A 25,732-nucleotide genomic window follows, 5' to 3' on the forward strand; every position below is an offset into this window, starting at 1 on the left:
AGGCACTTTTCCATTGCTGGTTTTCTCGTAGGCCTACAGCTCGACACAGCAAGGGTCGCCGGCCACTTTTTGCTTTTTGATTGGGCACGACACAGCTCACTCGAAAAGCAAAAAGTGGTGGCCGAGTCGCACGGTGTCGAGCTGTAGGCCTACCAGAAAACCGGCAGTGGAAAAGAGCCTTTTCTCTCTCTTGTCAGGGACAATTGTTAACTACAAGGTTCTCTCCGCCTCTCTCTCTCTATCTTGCTCTCTCTCTCTCTCTCACTGTCTATCTCTCTCTCTCTCACACACACACACACACACACACACACACACACACACACACACACACACACACACACACACACACACACACACACAGTACCGGTGAGAAACATTGCTAGCTAACTCCCTGGCTCTCTCTCTCTCTCTCGCTCTCTCTCGCTCTCTCTCTCTCTCTCTCTCTCTCTCTCTCTCTCTCTCTCTCTCTCTCTCTCTCTCAGGCTCTTGTGTCCAACTTCTCGAAGGATATATAATATAATAGTGGCATCAGAACCAAGCAGCATGCCATTTTACTCTCTGACTCAATCTTTCTTTGTCTGTTCTGTTCTTTTTCTCATCTCTCTTCATTTCTCATCTCTGGACCCATGGCATTGTGGCTCATATTCAGTTTCTTCAGGAACGATAGTGACGTCAGAGCCTATAGAGCAGGAACACTGTTACTATCCTGGCTCTCTCTCTCTCTCTCTCTCTCTCTCTCTCTCTCTCTCTCTCTCTCTTTCTCTTTCCCTCTCTCTCGCTTACTCTCTGTCAGGTCCAGCTTCTTCAATAAGGAGAATGATGTCAGGGCCTATGGGGCAGAAACATTTATAACTCCTGGGCTCTCTCCGTCTCTCTCTCACGCACAGTCCCAGTGAGAAACATTGTTAATTCTCTGGCTTGGTCTCTCTCTCTCTCTCTCTCTCTCTCTCTCTCTCGTCCAGTTTCTCAGTGACATCAGAATCAAGCAGCATGCCATTTTACTCTCTGACTGAATCTGTCTGTCTTTTCTGTTCTTTTCATCATCTCCCTTCATTTCTCTTCTTCTATACTCATTGTGGCTCACGTCACGTTAACTTTGTTAACACCCTGGCTCAGTCTGTCTATTTTTCTCTTCTATTCTCTCTTCCTCTATACCCTGGAAAGCCAGACTATTCTCTGCTTCATCATGGAGCACAGAAACCTGACGTGTCAGCCTGTAGCCGAGGGCAGAAATAAAAAGCACTTCCATGTATTTATTAACTCTCCTTCTGTCTGTACGTGTGTCTCTCTGGTGTGTCTCCGATGACAGTGACAGTGCGATGACAGTGCCTTCAAAGCCTTAGTGGGGGTGTAAATAATAATCGAAATGTATCGATATATCGCGATATAATCTGACGATTGAATCGAATCGCATTGTATCGTGGGGCATTCTTAAGTATTGAAAATAATCGAATCGCTGGCCCCTGCCCAATGCCCTAGCTCCATAACATAATAGAAGTGGAAAAGTAATCGGAAAAAGTTGAATTGAATCGTATCATGGGCCATTCTTAAGAATTGAAAATAATTGAATCGCATCGCATTGGATAATAAGATATCGATATTGAATCGTATCGTCATGGAGGCTGTGATTTACACCCCTACTAGGTAGGATATTGTAGCTACTGTAAATTTGACAGAACAATATATGGATTTGGACCACAGTGCTTTGTCACAATAGGTGTAATGAAGACCCTGTTCAGTAAACTCCAGTTGATAAATATGTAGTTACTGCACTTTGACTTTGTAGGGCAGTATATTAATGATGGCCCAATAGGCTGTCACGTCTCTTTTGTGGGCTAGTCTCTCATGAGAAAAGCAGGACTGCATCGACTCATAAGGAGCTGTCTGTGTCTACTAGGAAAATGCCCCCTCTGCCAGCGCACACACACATCATCCCAGAGGTACACACACACACACACACACACACACACACACACACACACACACACACACACACACACACACACACACACACACACACACACACGACTTCTGCACACTGACAAATTGCAACGTCATTATTCAACTATCTCTGCCTGGACACACATTCGGAAAAATGCCATTACGCACCCACTTACGTTTGATTGCATGACTTTAATCCCGCAGTTTGATAGCAGGAGGACCTTGAGCGCCCACACCCCGGTGAAGGAGCGAGTCCGCAGCTCCGGGATAGCATTCCCGCTCAGGTCCAGCAACCACGAGCCATGTGGAATGCCGTGTGGAACGTGCGTAAAGCCGCGCGCCCTACAGTCGACGAGCTCGGCCGAGTCATAACAGAAGCACTGCGACGGACAGAGTTTGGCACTGCTCACGAGGGTCAGATGAACGAGGACCAGTGTAAGGGGTCTGGGCATTGTGGATCCCACAGCCATCACGGTTGAATGTGTCTGATGTGAAGATGCCCATGGGCTCTCAAGGTTCTCCAAAGACAACGATATCCACCATATCCAGGGAGAGGGTAGTCCACACGAGTACAATCTCTAGAAAGCTATAATACATTAATCACAATAAATGCACTGCACAGCATGTTGTATATACACCACAAATGTGTTTAAAAATATATTGCCATTTGGCCAACGTGAAAATAATTCACATTAAAGGTCGAAATGTATGTGCGCTGAAATTGAATGAATGCATAAATGTAACGCAATTCTATAGTACAATATGGGTCATCTGGTGCGATAGCCTCCTCAAGTAAGTAAACCTACCTGTTGTCCATCGCGGGAGTCATCCACTGAAACATTTACAAATGACACTGATCCTTACATTAGCCAGGTGCCAATGTCACAACACAACTGTAATACCCATAACAAACATATTAATCACATCAAACGTCATCGCTCGACTGTAAATGTATGCCAACATTTAAAAACTTAGGATAAGCGCGCTTTGTCGGTCACCCAAAGATATGCATTTTTGAAGGTCCGCGTCTTCTCCCGACTCCCAACAACCAAAGTGGACGGAGAGTGTACTGTACGAAACGGGAGTGCCCGCTGACGACAACGGGTGATTGAATTTCACCTCAGATATAAGAATAGGCCTCCAGGTAACAGTTCGCCTCCCCATGGTGTTATTAGAAACCTGCAGGTCTTGTCACAGTAGGGAGGACCGTCACTTCTTCATCGTTGGTTTCTTCTTGCTGTAGTTGTAGGTGGACTTCCGTTATCTGTTACCGCCTGCCGAGTTACCGTGGAGTAGGCTAGTGTTGCGTAAAGTAGGCTGAAATCCACCCCACGCATCTAATTTAGCGCATCCAGTCGTTCAAAATAAAGAAAACACAATGACTTACCTGCACATTCCACAAGTAAGACAGACACTCGTGTTATTTATAGTAAAATGCATTTATTGTGATAGACAAAGCAACACTTAATAATATATATTTTAACTAGGTTGGCCACCAGCAGAGACTGCTCACTCATCACTTATGTCGGTGTGAAAGTCTGTGTGCTTCTCATATACATGTATATGTTCAATTACTTTCCACAAGTGACTAATTAAGATCAAGCCTAATTTTTTGTATGTTTACCACGACTGGTGTGACAGTTGGGGCCCCTATGTGGGACAGATTCGGGCCCTTGACAATTGCCTAAGTTTGCCTAATGGAAAGTCCGCCTCTGGTTAGTAGGCCTATAGGTGGACCATGTTTGCCTAATGGAAAGTCCGCCTCTGGTTAGTAGGCCTATAGGTGGACCATGTTTGCCTAATGGAAAGTCCGCCTCTGGTTAGTAGGCCTATAGGTGGACCATGTTTGCCTAATGGAAAGTCTGCCTCTGGTTAGTAGGCCTATAGGTGGACCATGTTTGCCTAATGGAAAGTCCGCCTCTGGTTAGTAGGCCTATAGGTGGACCATGCGCGGTCACTGGTAATCACTGGTTTACTGGAAGGTGCTTGCTGCATCATGGCCTTTTACTTTGGCCAGATTTTACTTGACACCGGCGTCATAGGCAGGCTATGACAATTGTCATAACAGTGTCGTAACGCAGTCATGGATGGAGGTGTCATACATATGATGTCCATGTCATACTCTTATGACTGTTGCCGAACATTCGAGTATGGTAAAGACAACCCTAAAAAACTTTCATGACAAGAACACCTTTATGACATTGACACAAGGTTTATAACTCGTCCTTGACTGTCATGACAATGTTTTGACACTATTATGACAGTTATGTCATGTCATGCGCATGACACCGTTGTCAAGTTCAGTGTAACCTTCACTTTTTACCTGGCCACAGGAGAGTCCGAGTCCAGGTATTGCCCCCAGTTTGTGTCATACAAAAAACCCACACTTGTAAAATATGCCTGCCGTTTTGGCCATGGGCAAGGTGGCCATTTGCACTTGTTTCTACCTCTCCTGGACTTCTGTGTGAGAACTTAAAGAATGATGACTGACTAGTGGGGAGCAAGACAGGGGTACACTTTGGGTATCAAAGCAGCTCTGATTGGGGCCCTGCCGCGGGCATCCGGTAGGGCACTCACCTGCCATGCGGCTGACCCGGGTTCGATTCCCTGCCCGGGTCCTTTGCTGACCCCTCTCCATCTCTCTACCACTCATTTCCTGTCCTACTCTTCACTGCCCTGTCCTAACAAAGTTAGCAAACTTAGCTAGACCAAAAAGTAGTCGCCAGTAGACTAGAGGGACAAAAAAGAAGTCTGGGTTTTTATATCCAACTTGTATACACCTACCACAGTATTGCATGGGCGGCCAAGCTGACCAGTCCCGTTCACTGAGCATAATCAAAGATGTGGCATAGTGCCAAACACAGCCAAATACAGTAGGCTCTGCGGTCTTTAAGCCATGGCTGTGGCCCAAAAATCTACCTAGTTGATTAACGGAATGCATTGCAAAAATAATCCTTCCTGAAAACGGCATAGTTCTTCAGTTGATAAAGAAACCACAGAGGTGGGACCACCTTTGACGTTATTCCACCATCAGGGTTTCATTGTGTTGAGCTGCCCTCAGCTCTATAAACTGTGGGAACATAGAGCTATGGGAATGTGACCGACATCACAGAATTTTGGCAGCATCTGTAACACTTCAACAGAGTTTGTTACAATGGTTCGTTTTCATGTCACAGAACCCTGAGAAATCATGTTGGCCCCCCACTATGAAACAAATGAAACCAAAACCCACTAGTGAAATGCAGAGTGATGGTGAAGTGGATCAACACACACACACACAAGCATCAACTCGCTATGTTTGGCTGCATTTCCATTCAACTTTACATTCAATTAGAACACTTCCTGACGCACTAAACTGTGGTTTCGCTTGCGATGCATTGGCTGAACCAATTTTGCTCTGTCAAGAGTTGGGAATTGTTTAACTTTTGGTGGATGACACACGTGCTTCAGCCAACAAAGTGGTTGCTGCATCATTGTTGTGTCTTTTGAAAAGTATACACTGAAGGACTCATGTCTAAGTCTGCACTATCAGAAGCTGTATGTTCTTGTAATTTTATGGAGGTGTTCTGTAGTGTCTGTTACCATTTGCATCATCTTTTACCCATGCCTTGTTAACCATTTTTCAACAAGCCACATTTATGACATACAGTAAGGACCATTCCCATGCTTTTCCATTCCCATGGCTTCCCATTTCTGACCATGGAGAAACATTGTCCAAGACCTCCAGATAACTTTGTGTACCCTTATCCTTATTAATAAATGATGAATTATCTTAGTTTGAAGTCAGCAAAGAGTTGTTCAGATCCCTCTATATATTGCCACTGTTCAAGACAGAACTTATGACAAGCATACCAGTAGTCTCCTATGTATGATAAATATAATTTTTATGACCCAGTCTTTCTTAGTTACATCTTTGGTGTGCCCACATTTATGCACATCGTCTATTTTGGTTTAAATCCACACAAAATTGTTCGTTTCACAGATTAAAAGGATTTTCCCAACCAAAATGTTTCTTTCCCTATAGTTTCCCTAAGGTCTAAATAAAGTTTCTGCTTCAAAAGCTCTACCAGAGATAAATCGATGTAATGATTTTCCATACCATTGTAATTATTATTAATTGCATAAATAAATATACAATTTTAGCCCATTTTAAAACAGAAATATTGAATTTGGCCCGTGACTTGGTTCCAAATTTCGATTTTATCCCTCTGTCGTTTGACACCCCTAACTTAGTGACTGATCTACATAACCATAAAATAATCTATTAGCAGAAGGGCTGTAGCGACACACTGAACTCATTATTCGGTTCACATTAAGATCTTTAACCTACGGTTCGATACACCTAACGATTTCCAAAAATGCAACTCATTTGAAGCTTGGAAACACCATCACATTGAATCATATGGTTGTTTTCTGGATTGAAGGAAAACAAAACTTTCAAAAGGCATATCACAATACTGCCTCCTTATATCACATTACAGTATAGTGACAGAGTATCTCAATTTCTCTGTTCGAGCCAATATCGTTACAGCCCTAATTAGCAGGTGTACCCATTTATGTGGGTTCACTACTTTCAAAATGTCCACAAAATATATAAAGACAGGAAATAACAGCATTACAGTCAGAGGTTTTGTTACTTTTATTTTAGAAAATGTCCTTTTTAAAGTGTGGCATCTCAAGTCTCACTTCTTTTTGTTTTGTTTTTTTAAAATACAGAAAATACAGACAGTTCAACATACAGGATAAAGAAAAAAAAAAGCTAACAAGGATCTCTGACCGCACTGAATGTTTTTATTTTTTACTTTTTTCAGACAAAATGGAATTTATGGCGAAGGAGTGGGGTAAAGAAAGGGGCTGGAGGAAGAAAGCAATTGGGAAAATAAATGACCAAAAAAAAAACAAAAAAAAAACTTAATGGCATGAGAGAGATGACGGGGGGTGGGCATTGGGTTTTGTGGGGTAGGGGGGAGTAGTTAGTCTTAGGTCTGTCCTGTCCTGTTCTGTTCTGCTTTTTAAATTATTTTCCTCTAAATGTCCTCTCTTTCTGGCTCATGTTTATGTTTTCTTTTTTTTTCATCTTTTACAATGTTTTTGTAATTTTTTTTAAATTCATTTATTTACCTTTGTTTGTTTGTTTATTAAAATCTTCCAGACCGCCTAGCCAGGGGGTGACCCCCGCACCCTCCCCTGCCCACCGTGGACTGCATGGGGCTGGGGGAGGCGTGGTATTGGGGTCAGGGAGCGGTGGGCTGGATGGCTGGGGGTCGGAGGTCAACGAGCAGGGGAGGGGGTCGGGGGTCAGGGGCGGGGTCAAGGAAGGAAGGAGGGAAGGAAGGTCATGGTCTTCGTCATCGGCTCGCCTGCCTGCCTCTGTGCTCCCCTCTCCCGGTGTTAGGCCCCGTCATCGCCATCCAAGGCCGGGACAACAAGCTCTCTCTCCCACACAGACACACACACAAACACATACATACACAATCACTCTCACTCAAACACATACACAGTTGCATGCACACTCACACGCGTACCCATTCGTGCACAGCCACACACACACCAACACACACACAGACGCACACTCACGCGCCCCTCCCTCCATCCCTTTTCAAGAAGATAAAGACGGGGAGTCCTTCTGTGTTTGTTGTGCTTGCGTGCGTGGCACCGGCTTCTGGCCCTCCGCGTCCCGGAAGTGTTTCTCAACCTGCAGAGGAGGAAAACGACAAGAGAGGACTGGGTTAGAGATAGGGGGTGGGGGTGGATTCCAATATGCAGACTTGCATCCTCCCTTGCCTGCTTGTGACCTCATGATGACGTCACTGGCGACAGAAAATGTATTCAATGGGTGCATCCCAATATGTGACCTTGCCTCCTCCACTTGCGCTTGTCTCCTCGCCCCGCCTCCTGGCTCCTCCTCCGTGGAGAAAACGATAAAGTTTCCCAGCTGTCAGCCTAGCCACAACAACTTTTGAGGGACTGTTTTTCATTCACCATAACAATTGCAAACGAGAAAATTGAGCTTTTGCAAGATATTGAAATATAATGCTGTTGTCAGTGATGTCATTATGACGAGAAGTGAGTGGAGGAGGCAAGTGGAGGAGGCAAGGTCCCATATTGAGATGTATTCAATATCTTGCAAAAGCACAATTCTAATGTCATTTCCTCAGTTGCAATCGGAATGGTGAAATGAAGAACAGTCCCCACAAAAAAATGTTGTGGCTAGGCTGACAGCCGGAAAACTTTATTTTTTTCTCCACTGAGTCAGCGGCGTCAGCAACATGCGAAGACAGAAGTGGAAGACGGAAGTCTACATATTGGAATGCACCTAGGGTGGCTCAAACACCCCAACTTTTGAAGGAATAAGTTTGCATCATTTGGCTGGGATTTTGAATAGTTTTAATTTGCAAGGGGTGTTTGATGCAACCTGGTCAGAGAAGGACAGAATGTGTGTGTGGCACCGACTTCTGCTCCTCTTCCTGGTCGGTTCCTCCTCCAGTACACGGAGGTTCAGGTCAGAGATAGAGAGAGAGGATATAATGTGTCTGTATGCGTGTGTTACATCACACGCATACAGACACATCACAATACGAAGTTGAATTTTTACACCCTTGACTAATTTTAGGGGCCGGTATTTTCTAGAGGTGCACCGAAATGAAAAATTTGTGGCCGAAACCGAATAGTAATTAATCACTTGGCCGAATACCAAAACCGAATATTACAATTCAGTTAAAAATGATCAAAAGTTAGGTTTTTCACTATTTTTAAATATTGATTAAATCTACAGCTTACAAAAAATGTTTAGACATGTTTTTGAAAGAAAATAAATGTGTATTTGAAGTCTTCAAGTGTTGGAGTAGAACTGAAATTAGTGTAATTAATGCAAATTTTCAATTCATTTTCTATTCGGCAACTCAATTGGATTTTGGCCGAAAACCGAAAGTGTCTTTTTTTGCGTTTTGGGCCGTTTTCTGCAGCCGAATTTTCGGTACACCTCTAGTATTTACATTGTTGAGTGGAGGGTCGCAAAGACAAACCAAACCCTCTCGTCCGCCCCGAGCTCCCCACCACCAATATTAAGCCGCATTCACATACAATACTCGCTTCTTCTCGTTCACTCGCTCATGGAACTTTTCGCTAAACGTTCCCGCAGCTTTAACTGCCAATGCAAAAGCAAGAAGCACCAAACTCTGCATTCCGATTGTTTACTCGCCTCGCTCAAAGTTGAAAATATTTTAAACTCTTTATCCGCCCACATCGCATCGCATGTACTCTCCTCGCTTACTCGCCTTCGCTTTACACCAGTGGTTCTCAACCTCTTTTGAACAAACGCCCCCTCCTCACAAGCCTCCCAATGCCCCCTTGACCCCATCATAAGCCTGGCAACACCCCCCCCCCCTTACTATTAAAAAAATTAAATGGACTAATGGCCCCCAATGGCAACCAGGCATTGCCCCCTTTCAGCCTTATCCTTCTCAACGCCCCCCCCCTAGAGCTCCCCAACGCCCCCTGGGGGGCTGTACCGCCCCCGTTGAGAAACACTACTTTACACCAAGGGGTCACAAAGGAAAAACTAAAACCCCAGTGGTAACTTGTGTCAGGCCATCCTAGCCACTCAAGAGGACGTGAAGAGGCTACCGTTACTGAATTATTTAGAGACAGGGATCCTACTGAACCCTGAACTCCTTACACCACAAACATACACATACACATGCTTGACCTGCTGCACCACTTACAGAAACCCAAGAAAAGCACTTTGCAAAAACCACCAATGACAGGCAACCTTGATTCATTCATTAGTTAGAATCCAGCAGCGCCACATATTCCAAATGACCTGGTTTTACCTGCCCAGGTCAACCTTGTGATTGAACTGTGGAAGAGGTCATTCAACCAGGCAACTAGGGGTGCGTTCCAATATGCGGCCTTGCCTCCTCCACTTGTGCTCGTTTCCTCGTACCACGAAGTAATATGTCATGATCACATCACTGACCACAGCATTATATTTCAATATCTTGCAAAAGCTCAATTGTAAACTCTTTTTCTCATTTGCAATTGGGATGGTGAATGAAAAACAGTCCCTCAAAAGTTGTTGTGGCTAGGCTGACAGCTGGGAAACTTTATCGTTTTCTCCACGGAGGAGGGGCCAGGAGGCGGGACGAGGAGACAAGCGCAAGTGGAGGAGGCAAGGTCACATATTGCAACGCACTCCAGGTGATCATTCAACCAGGCAACCAGGTGATCATTCAACCAGGCAACAAGGTGATCATTCAACCAGGCAATCATGGTTGAAAAAAATGGTTGAACTGGATAGGTCATTTGGAGTATGCAGAACCCGGTTGAAACCAATAAGTCCAGGTTGCCCATCTCTGCAAACCACTATATACATTTCCAAAAATATTGGAAAAAATGAGTCTTAAGTAAATGACAAGTCTTGTTGTTTGAATTGGGTGAGGAATGGTAGGCAGAGTGCATGTCCTGTCAAATCGTTTTACCACAAGAAAGCGCCAATATTGTTCAAAAGTCACGTATGGGGGCTTTACTTATAATGGGAGAAGGTGAGAAAGAGGAAGAAGAAATAAAAAACACTGGCCCTGCCGTGGCCAACCGGTAGGGCACTCGCCTGCCATGCGGCCGACCCAGGTTCGATTCCCGGCCCGGGTCCTTTGCAGACCCCTCCCAATTCGCTTCCTGTCCACCTCTCAAACGGTCCCATCATCAAGAAAAGTTGTAAAAGACACGGAAAAATTGAAATGAAGAGTATACTCACTATTTTGCGTATATGACTTAAAGCGCTGCCCTCCTTTCCTTTGCAGTTGTCGGGTTGATAGGGAGGGGAGATGACCACATCGTCCATCACGATAATGTTCTTCTCCTGCCACTTGCAGTCTTTGATACTGGACACACGACACACACGCACGCATTATTACAGTGCCACTACAGAATCATCAGTCATTTCTTACAACCAAAGAGGGTAGAGTAATAAAGAGGATTCAAACCCCGCCCACCCAATGCAAAAGAGTGTGCTCAAGTTGGGTCTCCTAAGGGTAGGGACACATAGGAGGCGAAGCAAGCGAAGCGAAGAGAAGCGAAATTCAACCGTCATCAGGTCATCACAGCGAATCAAATGGAGTGGAACAGTTATGTTGTTGATTTGGTTGGGCCGCGGCAGGCGAATTCGCTCCTCATTTGCATAACATTAAACTATCTTTAATAATTTCGCTTCGCTTCGCTTCGCGCTTGCCATCGCTTGCCTTCGCCTCTCTCATAGGAATGAATGGCAAAGTTCGCAAATTTGCGTGTATGTGTCCCTACCGTAAGGGGGCGTTGTCCCCTCCTTCTTCTCTTTTTGAGGTGTTTGCAAGAAGTGTGCTACCGCAATCTACAGCGCTAATGGGACTCCATTTATTCTCAACCTCAGGACTCTGAAGGTCTCCTAACCGAAGGTCCCCTAAAGGGGCGTTCACCCGACTTCACATGGATACCGGAAAGAGAACTAGAATGACGGATCTCTCTCTACAAGATCTCTGTTACAACTATCAGCCAGGCCACGCCGTCCAAGTGACACAACACCGTCTGCGTTGCTTCTAGTCAGGCCAGGAGCAATACAAATATCATTTCTGAGCTCCGGAGAAATTGGGAACTCCACCCACTTTGTCGGGAAGCCCAGTAATACAGTACAGTGCGGTAATAGGGTATGAATGTATGCGACAGATGGCATGTGTGTCTGTGTGTGTGTACTGCATGTGTGGGGGAAGGCAGGAGTATGCATGAGTGAGATAGTGTGCGCGTGCCGTGCACTGTGCTCACGTTTTGTGAATGGTGTGGAATAGCTGCTGTCCCTCGATGGACACCCCTGCACTGATGGCATAGGCCTGGGACAACTTGTCCTCCTTTTCCGTCCGTGCACGGCTCGCCAACTGGGAAAGGAAGGAGAGAGAGAGAGACAGAGAGAGAGAGAGAGAGAGAGAGAGAGAGAGAGAGAGAGAGAGGGAGAGAGAGAGAGGGAGAGAAACAGCGTAGGATAAGGAGGGAAAGACAAAAGGGGATATTAAAGCAAACTTGTGTCAATGTGCCGAAGAACAGACCATTTCAAAGAACAGACCCTTTAAAGTTAGCCTAGTAAAATAGCCCAACCCACCAGCGGCCACAATTATTTTTTGCCTGCGAGAGGGTCTAGCCTCGGACAATGCCCCAATTTGTTTTGAATCTTTGGATGCAAATCAGACAGGGTTTTGAGGGAGTGACGACAAAGCGTTGGCCAATAGGCACAGACAGTTTGAAAAACAACAGGTTGTTCCCATCAACAATCTTCCGATGTCTCATTGATCAGGGCCAGACTAAATATTCACATTTGATCTCAGATTTAGGCTGGCTTGCCAAGCTACTTTAAAATTGTCAAAGTTGTGAAAGTGAAAGCCCAACAGGGAAACTCCAACTCCCATCATCATTGTGAAAGCACACAATTAAATTGCATTTATGCCTCACCGTGCAAGGCGGCAGCCCCCAATGGTGCTCGGAAGGGAGTAGTGTGGCGGGATGGTACCATGCTCAGGAAGTCATGGAGGAGGATGGGGGAGAGCACTAGTTAACCCATTGACGCCTAAGGCACCTGCAAGAAAGGGTGCTGTATGCCTGAGCCCTTTTAAAGAAAAGCCCTCAGCTTATAAAAACCTAGATTTCTCAGCTTCTGAAGCACAGAAAAATATGCACTAACTATCTCATTAGAATGTGTTCATTCATCTCAAACAAACAGATTTTTACTTAAGTTGTCTCAAATCACATGAGCCTCAATATTGCGTAATGCAGCTCCAGGCGCCAGGACCAATGTTGCGCAACGCAACATCATGCATCAAAGGGTTAATTACTCCCCTTGACACCTTATAAAGCTACTCTTGGGGGAGGGTTGTTTTTTATGCCTAGAGGAGTATGTGGTCTCAATGTGGTACAAGTGCAACATCTGAGATATAGCACTAGTCTCTAGGGATGCACCGATACCACTTTTTTTAAAACCAATACAAGTACGAGTACGTTACTTGCCGATACAGAGTACCAATACCTTTAACCACCAAAATACAATGAAAATAAATGCATGGCCTTGTTTTTTCCACCTGTGATATTTTTATTGTCCATTTCCATGTAGATTTAAATGTTTGTAAATGTATGAGGTGGCACTTTTTTTCCATGCTGCTTTCAAGTCCACAGAACGTGACAAGATTTTGCATTGTTTTGTGTAATAGCAGTATCGTTCCTGGTATCGGCAAGTGCTTGACGAGTACGAGTACGAGTACGAGTATAATGAGCAGTTTCGGGTGCCGATACCGATACTGGTATAGGTATCGTTGCATCCCTACTAGTCTCCCGAGCCTCCTAAAGGGGCATGGCTGCCATAGGATTGCAGTTTACAGCCTTACGTCATAAGCATCCCCTGACAACTGAAACAGCTCACCTGTCAAAAAAATGGCTTAATAATGTGAAAATGTCCATCGACAAACAAGTACAATAGTTAAAAATGTCATGCTAAATATCCCTACACATGAACTGATTTTAAAATGTATTTTATTGACGCGTAACCTGGTCGTTGATTAATGAGTCACTTCATAGTCACACAGTTTCAGACAATTGGTGCGCTTGATCTCCATTGATCTGCATTGACACAGGTCTTATCTACAGAGGATGAGAGGCTGCCCTTGCCATTTTCGAGTGCTGTCGTTAACTACTGTGCCACCTCTAGTCTGTGATTTTTACCTCTATGAGGATGACTTGTACAAGAGGTGTCCTCACTTTGCTAATGTTAAAAGGTGCACTGAGTAATATTTCAGTAGTTTATTTCCAGAATTCATGCTGCCCATTCACAAATGTTACCTTCCACACAAATACTTCAAATTGTTAGTATTCATTATGACTGGGAAAATGGCCCTTTTCATACATGAAAAGGCGTATCTTCTCCATCTCTGCCATTTTAGCTGCAATAGGCATTTTAGCTGTAGTTTGGTCATACTAAAAACTATTAGTGCATTACTTAGTAAATATTGATGAAAAGATCAAAGTTGGCAGTAGACAGCACAGTTTCAATGACCAGCATGGTTGCAATACCTCCTCTCACACAGTGCCCCTTTAAGAGAGGCTAGAGGCAAAGAATCGTAGAGGGAAAGATATCCCAAACTCCAATGAAAAAGAGTGTGCTCAAATTCGGTCTCCTTAGGGACTGTTGTCCCAGCCTTCTCTTTTTGTGGTGTGTGCACAAGATGTGCGCTACTGCCATCTACAGCACTAAGGGAACTCCATTTATTCTCAACCTCAAGACTCGGAGGGTCTCCTAACCGTAGGTGTCCTAAAGGGGCGTTCACCCGACATCACATGGATACCGGAAAAGAACAAGCCTGAAGTATCATTCTCTCCTAATACAATGGTTGTACATTTTTGTTTCCCCCTGGCTGCGAGAACCTAGCTGCGCACAAATCAACCTCTGATTGTTGGAAACCGCTGTCGGTCAAAAAAATAAGCACCTGTGGTTGGCTGCCAGTGTCTTGCCCCTCCTTACGACATTGTGTTTACAAAAACACTGTGAACCCATGTATAATACGATTCTTTGCTGTAGGGCTGGGCCGTCTTACCTTGCTAATATTAAGAGAGGCTAGAGGGGGAGGCGTTTCAGTGCGGTCGTTGATGATGTCCACCTCCGAGACGTAGGCGAGGTTGATCAGCACCACGTCGCTCAGGTTGGCCTTGCCGCTAGAGGAAGCACATTCTGGAGGGGTCAAAGGTTAAGGTCACCACGGCAACACGAATGGAGCTCTTTCTGTCATAAAGCGGCAACAGGCATGAATGCATATGCGTGCGAGAGAGAGAGAGAGAGAGAGAGAGAGAGAGAGAGAGAGAGAGAGAGAGAGAGAGAGAGAGAGAGAGAGAGAGAGAGAGAGAGAGACTGACTGTTTGTGTACATAGACAATCACATAGTTCTTCATCTAGTCATAAATCTGTTGAAAAAGACAGAAACACTAAACATACAGGCACACTAGTACAAAGTGCAGACACAGGTGCATCTTTACATCCGGACATGAATGAGGCAGTCTAAAAACGCCTAGGCAGTCACGCTCGCTCTCAAAACAAAGAGACTGTCCAAGCTCATTCATTCTACAGGTGCAACACTGAAAGCAATGTTACACACACACACACAGACACAGACACACACACACACACACACACACACACACACACACACACACACACACACACACACACACACACACACACACACACACACACACACACACACACACACACCTCAATGAACGAATGAATGAATGAATGAAAATGTGAGTGATGGCATGAATGAACAAGTGAGTGAATGAATGAATGAATGAATGAATAAAGGTCACTATTGATGTCTCCCCTTCTGAATGCTGAAGCATGCTCATGCCATTTCCATGTGTGCTGCCGACAAGGGACTTTTGTTTGCAAACTACCAAGAGGAGGTAATGCACTGAAGAAGCCAGGCAGGAAAAGCCCAGTCAGTCAGTCATCTCTCTCTCCGTCTCACACACACGCACACAGTACACAGACACGTACATACACACAAGCATACATACACACAAGCATACATACACACACACACACACAAACGCACACCTTTGAGGTGTGAAAGGGTCATGATGGTTCTCCCATGACAGGCAAACGGGGTCACATTCTTCAACCATGTCGACACCCACTGGAACCCATTCTAAACTGGATGGCACAAGTAACAACCCCTCCGGCCATAGGAACAACCACACGCACGCACGCACACACACAGTCCAGTTCGAGACTGAGTCTCGATGAATAAATGAATGAATGAATGGATGGACACATTTACTTACAACTCCTCTAGCTATAGACACAACCACCATGACACATGTGCGCGCACAGACACACACGTGCGTACTCCAACACACACACACACACACCTTTCTCTAGTTCCTCGAGGCAGTCCTACTGGCCGGTCATGAGGGCAGAGGGTTAATCCATGCTTGTACTGCCATCTATTGAGAGCACATCATAAACACACTCCCCCAATGGGAATGGCTTTTGGGTCAAAGACGTCCAAAAAGGAACTGTCATTCAGTGTAACGGATACCTTCTGCTGACTGTAACTGTAAGAAACATGACTCTTTTTATTTCATTTTTTTTCCAGTGAATTCATGAAAGCCTCGGCTGTCATCCATTCACTTGAAACAATTAAAAAATCATATTTTTCTTTTACAGTTACAGTCAGCAGAAGGTATCCGTTACACTGAATGACAGTTCCTTTTTGGACGTCTTTGACCCTTTTGCACACACACGCCTGGCTGGGATATGTGGCAACTAAACAAAAATCCCACATATGGGGGGGGTTTAACATTTACTTTTACCTTGACGATTAGTTATTGCTTCCAAGAGTTTGATCAGGACTCAAACTTGACCAATTGTGCTTGGTGCATTCTTCAAGGTACCAAATGACAGCACTGACGAAACTTGAATTTACACATATTACAATGCACAGGCGGTGTGACAATACTGGGGATCAGATATAGGGAAGATTAGAGGTACGAGCTAATTAAATACACACAAAACCAGCCATACAACTTTGCACCATTTCCTGTCTCATGATTAGTCACCTGCATGTCTACACAACTTGTCATACTGCAACCACAGAAGTTTGTCACTACTGAAGGTTAGACATCGGAATCCATTATGTTACCAATGAAATAGTTACAATTTGCCCCCCCCCCAATACACATAAATAAAAATACATTACAGTAACACTGGCTTCATTCATCATTCATTCTTAAATTAGAGCAAATGAAAAGCACTCAAAAGGCCCACTGTACTTAAAATCATACACCAAGAGTCACATGATTTGTGACGGGCATTGGTTCACGCTCACTGGTGATGGGCATCTTTGACAAAATCCTGCCAATCGCTCTGAACTTCAGCTACTACTGGTGGTCATCATCATCTCGTGCAGTGCTAGCTAGGATAAATGTCACTCACTGCCGTGTCCACAAAAAAATCCGCTGGCTTTTTGCCCTTTCCTCGCTGCTCCATGAAAAGTCATTTACAAGGATTCTGATGTAATGTTACCTGGGGTTGGCAGCCGCCGAACTAACGTTATGTTAGCCACAATAAACCTTTAGCCCACTGACCTCGTCCGAATGAAAATATCCGTTCTAGCAACCGCTACTGTCCTACCGGCCTTAGCATCCAAGCTAAGCAAGCAGGCATCCAAACTGTCACTATCGCTTAATGTTACCCCGTGAAAACAATCACGCCAATTCATCGATTTATTTTGATGAACTAATCAAACAGCGCACCTGGCTGATGTAACATTCGTGTAGCGGTGTCAGCACAAAATAAACGACCAGTTGCCTGTTCGTGCTACACAGCTAGGGGCCGAACACGTTAGCTAACACAGAAGCCCCCCGACCATTATGTTAGCAACCGACCTAGCGTGCTAGCTAATGGTGTGAGCTTGAATGAAGAACAACTCCGCTTCATCAAATGACATTTAACTATGTGTAGGTCTGGCATCAACTACGTTGAGTTTTTATCGAAAAATTGACACGTCCCAAGAGATCGTTCACTCTGTCAATGACAGCCATACCCCTCATCGCAGGCTAACAGTAACTAGCCATTAAGCTAATGGGGATCTGCCATGATGCCACTTTGGAATTGCCAAATAGTGATCCCAGTACTGTCCAAGAGTACTGCAGTTTACGTTGACCAAAACACACAAGCTCTTGCTGCAACCACAAGCCCTCTCACAACTGAAAACGCAGAACACATCAAAACAGAAACACACTCGGACAAAATAATACCCATTTAACACATTGAATGGACAGTCAGCTTGCTAGGTTACCCGGCTATTACATACACACATAACGCCTGGGAGGATCACTATTTGACATGTTTCGGTTACTCTACAGGCCCCTCACTGCCAAGGCAGGCATCGAGCCCTGGATGCCCACAAATCGAGAAAGGATACTCAAAGTCAACATCTTGGATTGGTAGTCAAAAGCCACGACCTCTCCTTGTAAACGTTGACCTAAGCAGGTGAGACAAGAGACATGGCTCCCCACACTGAAATACTCCCCCGGTCCAGGAGCCGCCATCTTCTCCGCCAGGGAAACCGGAGCGCCTGCTTTTACGTAAACGTGCGCGACGGCATGACTTGTATGATAGTGGGCGTGACATATGACGCCGAAGAGCCTCTTCGTCCCGTGATTCTTCATGCCAGCCAGAAAGTGTCAAATATTTTTTTGTTTTTTTTTAACTGCTGCACTTCTAGGTCTATTCATTAAGATAACTACATAACTACAATAGGCCTACTGCTGTTCGTTTTGAAGGACATACCAACTCAATGGGCCATTTATCATGTCATATGTGAGATTAATGGCAGCAATGTTGGCCCATGTGGAAAACGAGGGGAAATGTTGTGCCGTTCCATTATTAAAATGAAAAGGAGAGAACAACAACATCCAATCCGGTTTATACATTTATTTGCCCAAAGGACATTGTGTACAGGCTGCATTACATACAGTGCTGCTGCTAATCGAAGCCCATTCATTTACTGCTGGTGCAGTAAGGAAATAAGTTGGTAAGGTTTGTCCTTTCTCGCTATCCGTGATCCGGATTCTGTCAACAATGACGTGGATTCTTGCCCAGTGTGCGTGTGCGTGGTGGTGGTGCAAAAAAGGCGCAGTGGCAGTGTCTGGTCCAGGGATGCGACAAGGAATTTAAGCAAGCTACATTTTTGAATGATTGGAAATTTACGAGTGCTGCTTTTAGTAAGCAAAACAGCATCGTTTTTTCCCCCACCAGAGCAAATAGCGTCTTTCAAAACGTTCCAAAACCTTGCCAGTTTCGGCTGGAGCAAAACGAAACCGGCGGTGGCAACGGTTGAACACTTGGATGGTGTTGGCGTTATCTTTCAGGATGCTGCATGCGTGTGATAGTTTCCTCATTGAGAAATAATTCCATCTCAAAACCACTCACACAGAGAACTGTCTGATATCTGGTTCTTACAGAGCTGGTTCGTACATCTCGATATTTCGAGGTCAATTCTTGTGAGTGTGTTTTCAAAACAAAACAAAGTCAAGCTGCTGCTGTCATCTGGCATTGGCCATGGATGCCATTCACGCGCATGGTATCAGGGTTGCAGAGTACTTGCAACAGTCAACGAAAGCCTATGAACAGACATGGCTCTTCGCCTCGCACATGGGTGACCCCAAAGCAGCAATGCTACTGGTGTTCCCCCTGACATACTTCTTCAACCGACGGACTGGTGTGGCCGTGGTCTGGGTGGCTGCGATAGCCGAGTGGCTCAACCTGGTGTTCAAATGGTAGGCTAAGCACTCTTGCAGACGTTGTTCAGTATATAGTAAACAGAACACTAGAAGATCAAGTTCAAATGAAGTTTTGGTCAATGCTGAAGACAATCCTATTCAGATGTGGAAAAACTGTTATGACTCCAAAAGTATTTAGCCTATTATGTTTTCATTCTGCTTGTGCGTTCAACACAGGAGAATTCACTTCAATTAGCCCACCAACATGGCTTAAGCCGGGATGTGGTTCATTGAATTGGATAAAGCCGTCTGCTAAATGTAATGTAACATTTATGTTGTCCCCTGGTTATATGCACTATTGTGTACCATGTCTGCCTTGTAGGATTCTGTTTGGTGAGCGACCTTACTGGTGGGTAAAGGAGTCCGGCCTGTTTGAGAAGCACCCGCCTCAACTGCAGCAGTTTCCCAGTACCTGCGAAACTGGACCAGGCAAGTTTTCCCTTCAGTCAAGTTTCCAAACATTATGTTGCTTCCTTTTCACCTAAGTCTCATTTGGAGAATGAACCCCGTACAGCTCAGTAACTTACTCATTACAGTACAAAGTGCATTGTTGGAGAATAAAAGTCAAAGTGTACTTTATTTGTTACTGATTACTATTACTGATACACTGAGACATATAAAATTACACACACACACACACACACACACACACACACACACACACACACACACACACACACACACACACACACACGAACAGTGTTCAGTAAGTAAGGCTGATATACAGACATGTGCAATACACACACACACACACAGTCACTTACTCAATCACAGAATAGTGCACACACACACACACACACACACACACACACACACACACACACACACACACACACACACACACACACACACACACACACACACACACATTGCATTAACGGGCCTAACTACTGTAACCTTTCACAGGTAGCCTGCTGCTTCAGAAATGAAATGACACACACACACACACACCTCTGAGGTTGAGGTTGCATTAACTGGCCTAACTAGACAGTAGCCTGTTGCCTCAGAAACGAAATGGCACACACACACACACACACACACACACACACACCTCTAAGGTTGTGGTTGTTTTAACTGGCCTAAGTAACCCTTGACAGGTAGCCTGTTGCCTCAGAAACGAAATGACACACACACACACACGCACACACACACACACACACACACACACACACACACACACACACACACACACACACGCACACACACACACACGTCTTCTCCCCAGGTAGCCTGTTGCCTAACCCTTCACAGGTAGCCTGTTGCCTCAGAAACTAAATGAAATAACACACACACACAGTCACTCACTCACAAGATAATTGGTTGAGTTTTTTTTTTTTAAATAGGCCTGATTACCCATAGGTAGCCTATTGCCTCAGAAAAGGAAAAGCGTGCACACACACACACACACCTCTGAGGTTGTGGTTGCATTAACTGGCCTAACTAAGCCTTTACAGGTAGGCTGTTGCCTCAGAAACTAAATGCACACACACACACACACACACACACACCTCTGAGGTTGCGGTTGCATTAACTGGCCTAACTAACCCTTCACTTCACAGGTAGCCCGTCGGGACATGCCACAACACACACACACACACACACACACACACACACACACACACACACACACACACACACACACACACACCTGTGAGGTTGCGGTTGTTTTAACAGACCTCACCCTTCACTTCCCAGGTAGCCCATCGGGTCATGCCATGGTGACTGCGGCCGTGTGGTGGGTGGTGGCATCAGCACTGGCATCTGCTTTACAAGCTCGAACACACAGGTCAGTCCTCAGAGTGTGTGTGTGTGTTTTCCTTCTCTACTGGCCTGTCAGGAAGGTGTGTGTGTGTGTGTGTGTGTGTGTGTGTGACTTCCCTTTCTACTGGCCTGTTAGGAAGCTGTGTGTGTGTGTGTGTGTGTGTGTGTGTGTGTGTGTGTGTGTGTGTGTGTGACTTCCCTTTCTACTGGCCTGTTAGGAAGCTGTGTGTGTGTGTGTGTGTGTGTTTGTGTGTGTGTGTGTGTGTGTGTGTGTGACTTCCCTCATCCCCTGTCAGGAAGGTGATGGCGGTGGTGGTGGTGGTGGTGTGTGCGTGTGTGCATACTGCATGTGTGTTCACTAATCTGATCTATCACTAATGTGTGTGTGTGTGTGTGTGTGTGTGTCCACTGGGGGTCCACCAGTAAGCTGGTGTCCGCTGTGCCGTACGTCCTCTACTTCCTGGTTCTGCTGGCCATCGGCCTGTCTCGCATCTTCATCCTGGCCCACTTCCCCCACCAGGTCATCGCAGGATCACTCACTGGTAAACACTCAAACACTCACTGGACTGTTTCCATGTTTCTTTTTTCCTTTTCAATCCAGGCCAAAATGTTGTTTAATAAAACTCAGCGTGATGGACAAGAGTGTGCGGTACCTTCCTTTCTTTAGTGAACAAGTAACTACCTGCACCTTGAAACCTCTGGTGTGCGATGGCTTTCTCCTCAAAAAAAAAATGTCCATTTCATTACCTCCGCCGAGGAGGTTGTGTTTTCGGTCACATTGATTTGTTTGTCTGTCAGCAGGATAACTCAAAAAGTTATGAACGGATTTTGAACGTTATGATGACATTTTCTGGAGTAGTTGGAAATGACAAAAGGAGCAAGTGATTAAATTTTGGTGGTGATCTGGGATTTTTAAAAAAAGTTACATTATAGGCATAGGATTCCATAGCATGTCAATGTTATGGCATCAGTGACCCCATGGCCTTGGTGGAGGTTTGCGCTCTCTGAGTGCTTCTGGTTTTTTATTTGTGTTTATGTTGTGACAGGACTTTATGCACTTTCCCAGGCGTTAAACAAAAAAGTCTGCAACCCTGTCATCTGCAGTCCAACTCCCTAACATTTACACCATGGCTGCCCCATTATTAAAAACACAGTTGAAGAGTAACTCAAATGTACAATAACTATATTTATCAATTTATACAATATTCATCCATCTAAACAATGATTACAGTGAAATCAGTAGTGGTTAATAACATTGTAATGATGCTAAGTACAGGGCCAGTAACAGTATTCTGTTGTGGGGTCATTGCTTACGGCAGGTGTTCTTCTTGGGGTGTACCTGAATCGATCAGTTCCGGAATCCCACTCCCTCCTCTTCTTCCTTCGCATCAGCGCCATGGTGCTGGTCGGAACACTGGTGTTGCACACTGCACTGGAGAAGATGGGAATTCCGTTGTCATGGTAAGTGTGAAGTTTGTGATTCATTCAGCTCATACTACAGCGGGGTGGACAAACCTTCCAGATATTCCAGTTCTGCCTGTGCTTCTGACACTAAGCAGCTTATCAACCTGGCTGAAAGGTTGTGGTAATTAGGATCAGCTGTCTTTTTTTTTTATTTTCTTTTTTTTGGGGGGGGGGTAGTGGCGGCTAGTTGAGTTAGTTGAGTGGAGGAGAGACAGGAAGCAAGTCGGGGGAAGGATAGGATCAGCTGTTTCATTGAATTTGCTGGAACAAATATGTGGTTTTTGCTTTCCGCCCCTGTGCTTATGCATGTAACCAAGTACAGTTATCAAGGACAACTTCTGCCTCTTTTCCGCTGACGGTTTTCTGGTAGACCTACAGCTCCACACAGCGAGACTCGGCCGCTACTTTTTGCTTTTCAAATAGGCACAACACAGCTCAATCGTAAAGCAAAAAGTGGCGGCTGAGTCTCGCTGTGTCGAGCTGTAGGCCTACTAGAAAACCGTCAGTGGAAAAGATGCATCAGCTGCTTTGACAGTTCTCTGAATAATGATTACCTCTGCCAAGGAGGCTACATGTATTTTTCAAATTCAGTGTTGTCCTAACTCAAAGAATTTTGGGCGGATTTTGATTGATTTTTTTCAGATCGATCCAAATCGGGCTGAATTGATCTTCATACAGATTTTTCTCGAAATCATAGTTAAAGCCAGTTAGCAACTTGGGTAGTTGCCAATGGCAAATTGCATTGAAAACAACAAAGTAGCTTATGTGGTTAGCAACTATGGTTTCGACAAATCCACCCCTGTACTGATCCGTTTTTGGCAGTGATGTGTCGGAAATTGAGCTGTCTCAGAGGTTGTCTGCGCTCTCTGAATGCTGTTGTAGTAGTTGTTCACAGAAAAACAAAGAAACTCTAGTCCTGATGGTTTCAGTTGCATTGGCCAAAAAGTGATTTTTGTTATTGTTATTGTTGGGAAAAACTCTTCGTTAGGAATACCCTCTTGATGAGCAGTTTGTTTTCATATGTGCCCAGTGAAGATGAATGCTTGGCAATACAAATATCAAAAAGGATTGCAGACACATTTTTGTTTTAAATTCAAGGTACTATGAAACATGGACAATATTGTGTGTGTGTGTGTGTGTGTGTTATTTCCTCCATGGCAGGTCTGTGTCGCTGGCCAAGAAGTGGTGCGCGCGTCCCGAGTGGGTCCGCCTGGACACCAACCCCTTCTCCTCGCTGATGCGCGACTGCGGGGCCTTGTTAGGCCTGGGGCTCGCCCAGTCCTGGAAGCCCGGCGGATGGCACCTTCCCCGGGCCACGCGCGCCCTCTGCCTGGCCCTCTCGGCCATGGCCCTCCACCACATCAACCGATACAGCCTTCCCTCCAAGTCACCCGAGCTGTTTTACACTCTGTTCTTCATCAAATACACCATCGTGCCGCAAGTGGTGATGTTGCTCATTCCTGGCTGCGTGCATTACCTCGCCAAGAAAGTGAAAAGCGACTGAGGAATGAGGAGACGCAGGGTGCATTCCAATATGCACAATCCCGTCCTCCACTTGTGCTTGTGGCCTCGCCCCGCCCCCCTGGCCCCGCCTCCGTGGAGAAAACAATAAAGTTTCCCAGCTGTCAGCCTAGCCACAACAACTTTTGGGGGACTGTTATTCATTCACCATCCCAATTGCAAATGAGAAAATGACATTAGAACTGTGCTTTTGCAAGATATTGAATTCATTTTCTGTCGTCCGTGACATCACCATGAGGTCACAAGCAGGCAAGTGAGCAAGGGAGGACGGAAGTCCACATATTGGAATCCACCCTGTATTGGAGGATGTGGATCCATTTTTCTTAAGCTTTTCTCAAGCTCAAGAGGGACTGAGGAAAAGCATTAACACAGACAACACGCCTACAATCGCACTATTTAATGACCTTTTATGATTATTAGCAATAAGTATATTGCTGTATTGGCCCTAATATAAGACATTTAAAGGGGTATGCCACTATTTTGGGGCTTAATACAGTTAAAATCGTTGGTTGGGGTTTATTAAGGTGTTAAAGTGTCTTATGTTTCATGTTAAGCGTTGTCTTGCTTTAAGACAAGTTAAAAGAGGGAGTATGTCGCTAAGCTGCTACACGGATCCATAGACTTTCACTAGCTTAGCGACATGCTCCCTCTTTTAACTTGTCTTAAAGCAAGACAACGGCTTACATGAAAAATAAGACACTTTACCACCTTTATAAACCTTGGCCAATGATTTTAACTGTATTAAGCCCCAAAATAGTGGCATACCCCTTTAAATAGAACATTATTAGTGTCATTCCCATGAACACTCCTCCCAACAGAGCACAGAGATAGCTACTCTGCCTCTCTTTGCTCACTGGTGGGGTTACAAGACTGGTACTACTACCCTGCGCAATGACTTGTTGACAACAGCATCCAAAACATACAGGTTGTTCGTCAAATCGGTGTTCATTTCCCATCCATCAGTTTAACTTCCACTGTCAGGTGATGGCATTCATAACGTAACAAGGACAAAACAATCTCTTCACCATTTCATTATTGAGTGTTGCGGCATTGTTGTGAAGGAGGGTGGCCAAATCATTGAGGTTGAATCAAAATTTTATTTTAGCGCTATTTTGTCTAATCCGCGAAAAGCCGACCCCTCTTTTGAAAGCACTATTTTTAGAACAAGAACCATGTCTTATATTCCGGCCAGTACGGGGTAATAGGCTCCAGTGCCACCCTATGGTGTTACTCATCAAAGGTTATGAGTTCAGAAGAAATGGCATTGAAGAAACACTCCACCATCTAGTTAAAGGTGCACTGTGTAGGATGTTGCCAGAATGGGTACTGCAACTATGCTGCTCATTGAAACTGTGCTGCATGTTGCCAAATTTGATCTTTTAATGAATATGTACTAAATACTCTACCAATATTTACTAGTTTAATCAAAGAACAGCACGTTTTGCAGCTGAAAATGTCTGTTTCTGGAAATTCAAAGTGGCGGACGATGGAGAAGCTCCCCCTTTTCATGTTATGTATGAAAAACGCGATTTTCCCAGTCATAATGAATACTTAGAAATTGGTGGTGGTGGTAAATATTCATGAAAAAGGTAACATTTGTGAATGGGCAGCATGATTTCTGGAAATAAACTACAAAAATATTACACAGTGCACCTTTAAATAATTGAATTTGACCTTCCTCCTGTTCTCTGACTCTG

At 44.8% G+C, this 25,732-nt stretch overlaps 3 protein-coding genes across 3 annotated transcripts in view; 1 reads left to right on the top strand and 2 right to left on the bottom strand.

Moving 5' to 3' along the window:
• Window positions 1-2,547, bottom strand: part of LOC134467466 (chondroadherin-like protein) — an 8,773-nt gene extending 6,226 nt beyond the window's left edge. Inside the window, exon 1 of the mRNA XM_063221343.1 lies at window positions 2,118-2,547. Coding sequence (XP_063077413.1) covers window positions 2,118-2,411 — 294 coding nt within the window. The 5' untranslated portion in view covers window positions 2,412-2,547. The remainder of the gene's footprint in view (window positions 1-2,117) is intronic.
• Window positions 2,548-6,562: 4,015 nt separating this feature from the next.
• lsm12b (LSM12 homolog b) lies at window positions 6,563-18,099 on the bottom strand. Its single transcript, XM_063220721.1, has 5 exons — window positions 17,930-18,099; window positions 14,544-14,677; window positions 11,737-11,846; window positions 10,697-10,823; window positions 6,563-7,636 (listed from the first exon to the last, which is right to left on the bottom strand). Exons 1-5 carry the CDS (start codon window positions 18,054-18,056, stop codon window positions 7,541-7,543), a joined length of 594 nt encoding a protein of 197 aa, XP_063076791.1. The 5' UTR covers window positions 18,057-18,099; the 3' UTR covers window positions 6,563-7,540.
• Window positions 18,100-18,451: 352 nt separating this feature from the next.
• On the top strand, window positions 18,452-24,422 carry g6pc3 (glucose-6-phosphatase catalytic subunit 3). The gene is made up of 6 exons (XM_063220720.1): window positions 18,452-19,286; window positions 19,612-19,722; window positions 20,989-21,075; window positions 21,474-21,592; window positions 22,370-22,511; window positions 23,676-24,422. Exons 1-6 carry the CDS (start codon window positions 19,069-19,071, stop codon window positions 24,016-24,018), a joined length of 1,020 nt encoding a protein of 339 aa, XP_063076790.1. The 5' UTR covers window positions 18,452-19,068; the 3' UTR covers window positions 24,019-24,422.
• The last annotated feature ends 1,310 nt before the right edge of the window (window positions 24,423-25,732 follow it).

Source organism: Engraulis encrasicolus, chromosome 17, assembly GCF_034702125.1.
Source record: "Engraulis encrasicolus isolate BLACKSEA-1 chromosome 17, IST_EnEncr_1.0, whole genome shotgun sequence".
NCBI lineage: Eukaryota > Metazoa > Chordata > Actinopteri > Clupeiformes > Engraulidae > Engraulis > Engraulis encrasicolus.

What these genes read in the sequence shown, in the direction of transcription:
- lsm12b (XM_063220721.1), bottom strand. Translation starts at nt 18,056, where the DNA reads ATGGCGGCTCCTGGACCGGGGGAGTATTTCAGTGTGGGGAGCCATGTC. An exon ending in CCTCTCTTAATATTAGCAAG is followed by an intron (nt 11,847 to 14,543) that starts GTAAGACGGCCC and finishes TTCCTTTCCCAG; the next exon opens with TTGGCGAGCCGTGCACGGAC. An exon ending in TTCCACACCATTCACAAAAC is followed by an intron (nt 10,824 to 11,736) that starts GTGAGCACAGTG and finishes TCGTGTGTCCAG; the next exon opens with TATCAAAGACTGCAAGTGGC.
- g6pc3 (XM_063220720.1), top strand. Translation starts at nt 19,069, where the DNA reads ATGGATGCCATTCACGCGCATGGTATCAGGGTTGCAGAGTACTTGCAA. An exon ending in CATCGCAGGATCACTCACTG is followed by an intron (nt 21,593 to 22,369) that starts GTAAACACTCAA and finishes TGCTTACGGCAG; the next exon opens with GTGTTCTTCTTGGGGTGTAC. An exon ending in ATGGGAATTCCGTTGTCATG is followed by an intron (nt 22,512 to 23,675) that starts GTAAGTGTGAAG and finishes CCTCCATGGCAG; the next exon opens with GTCTGTGTCGCTGGCCAAGA.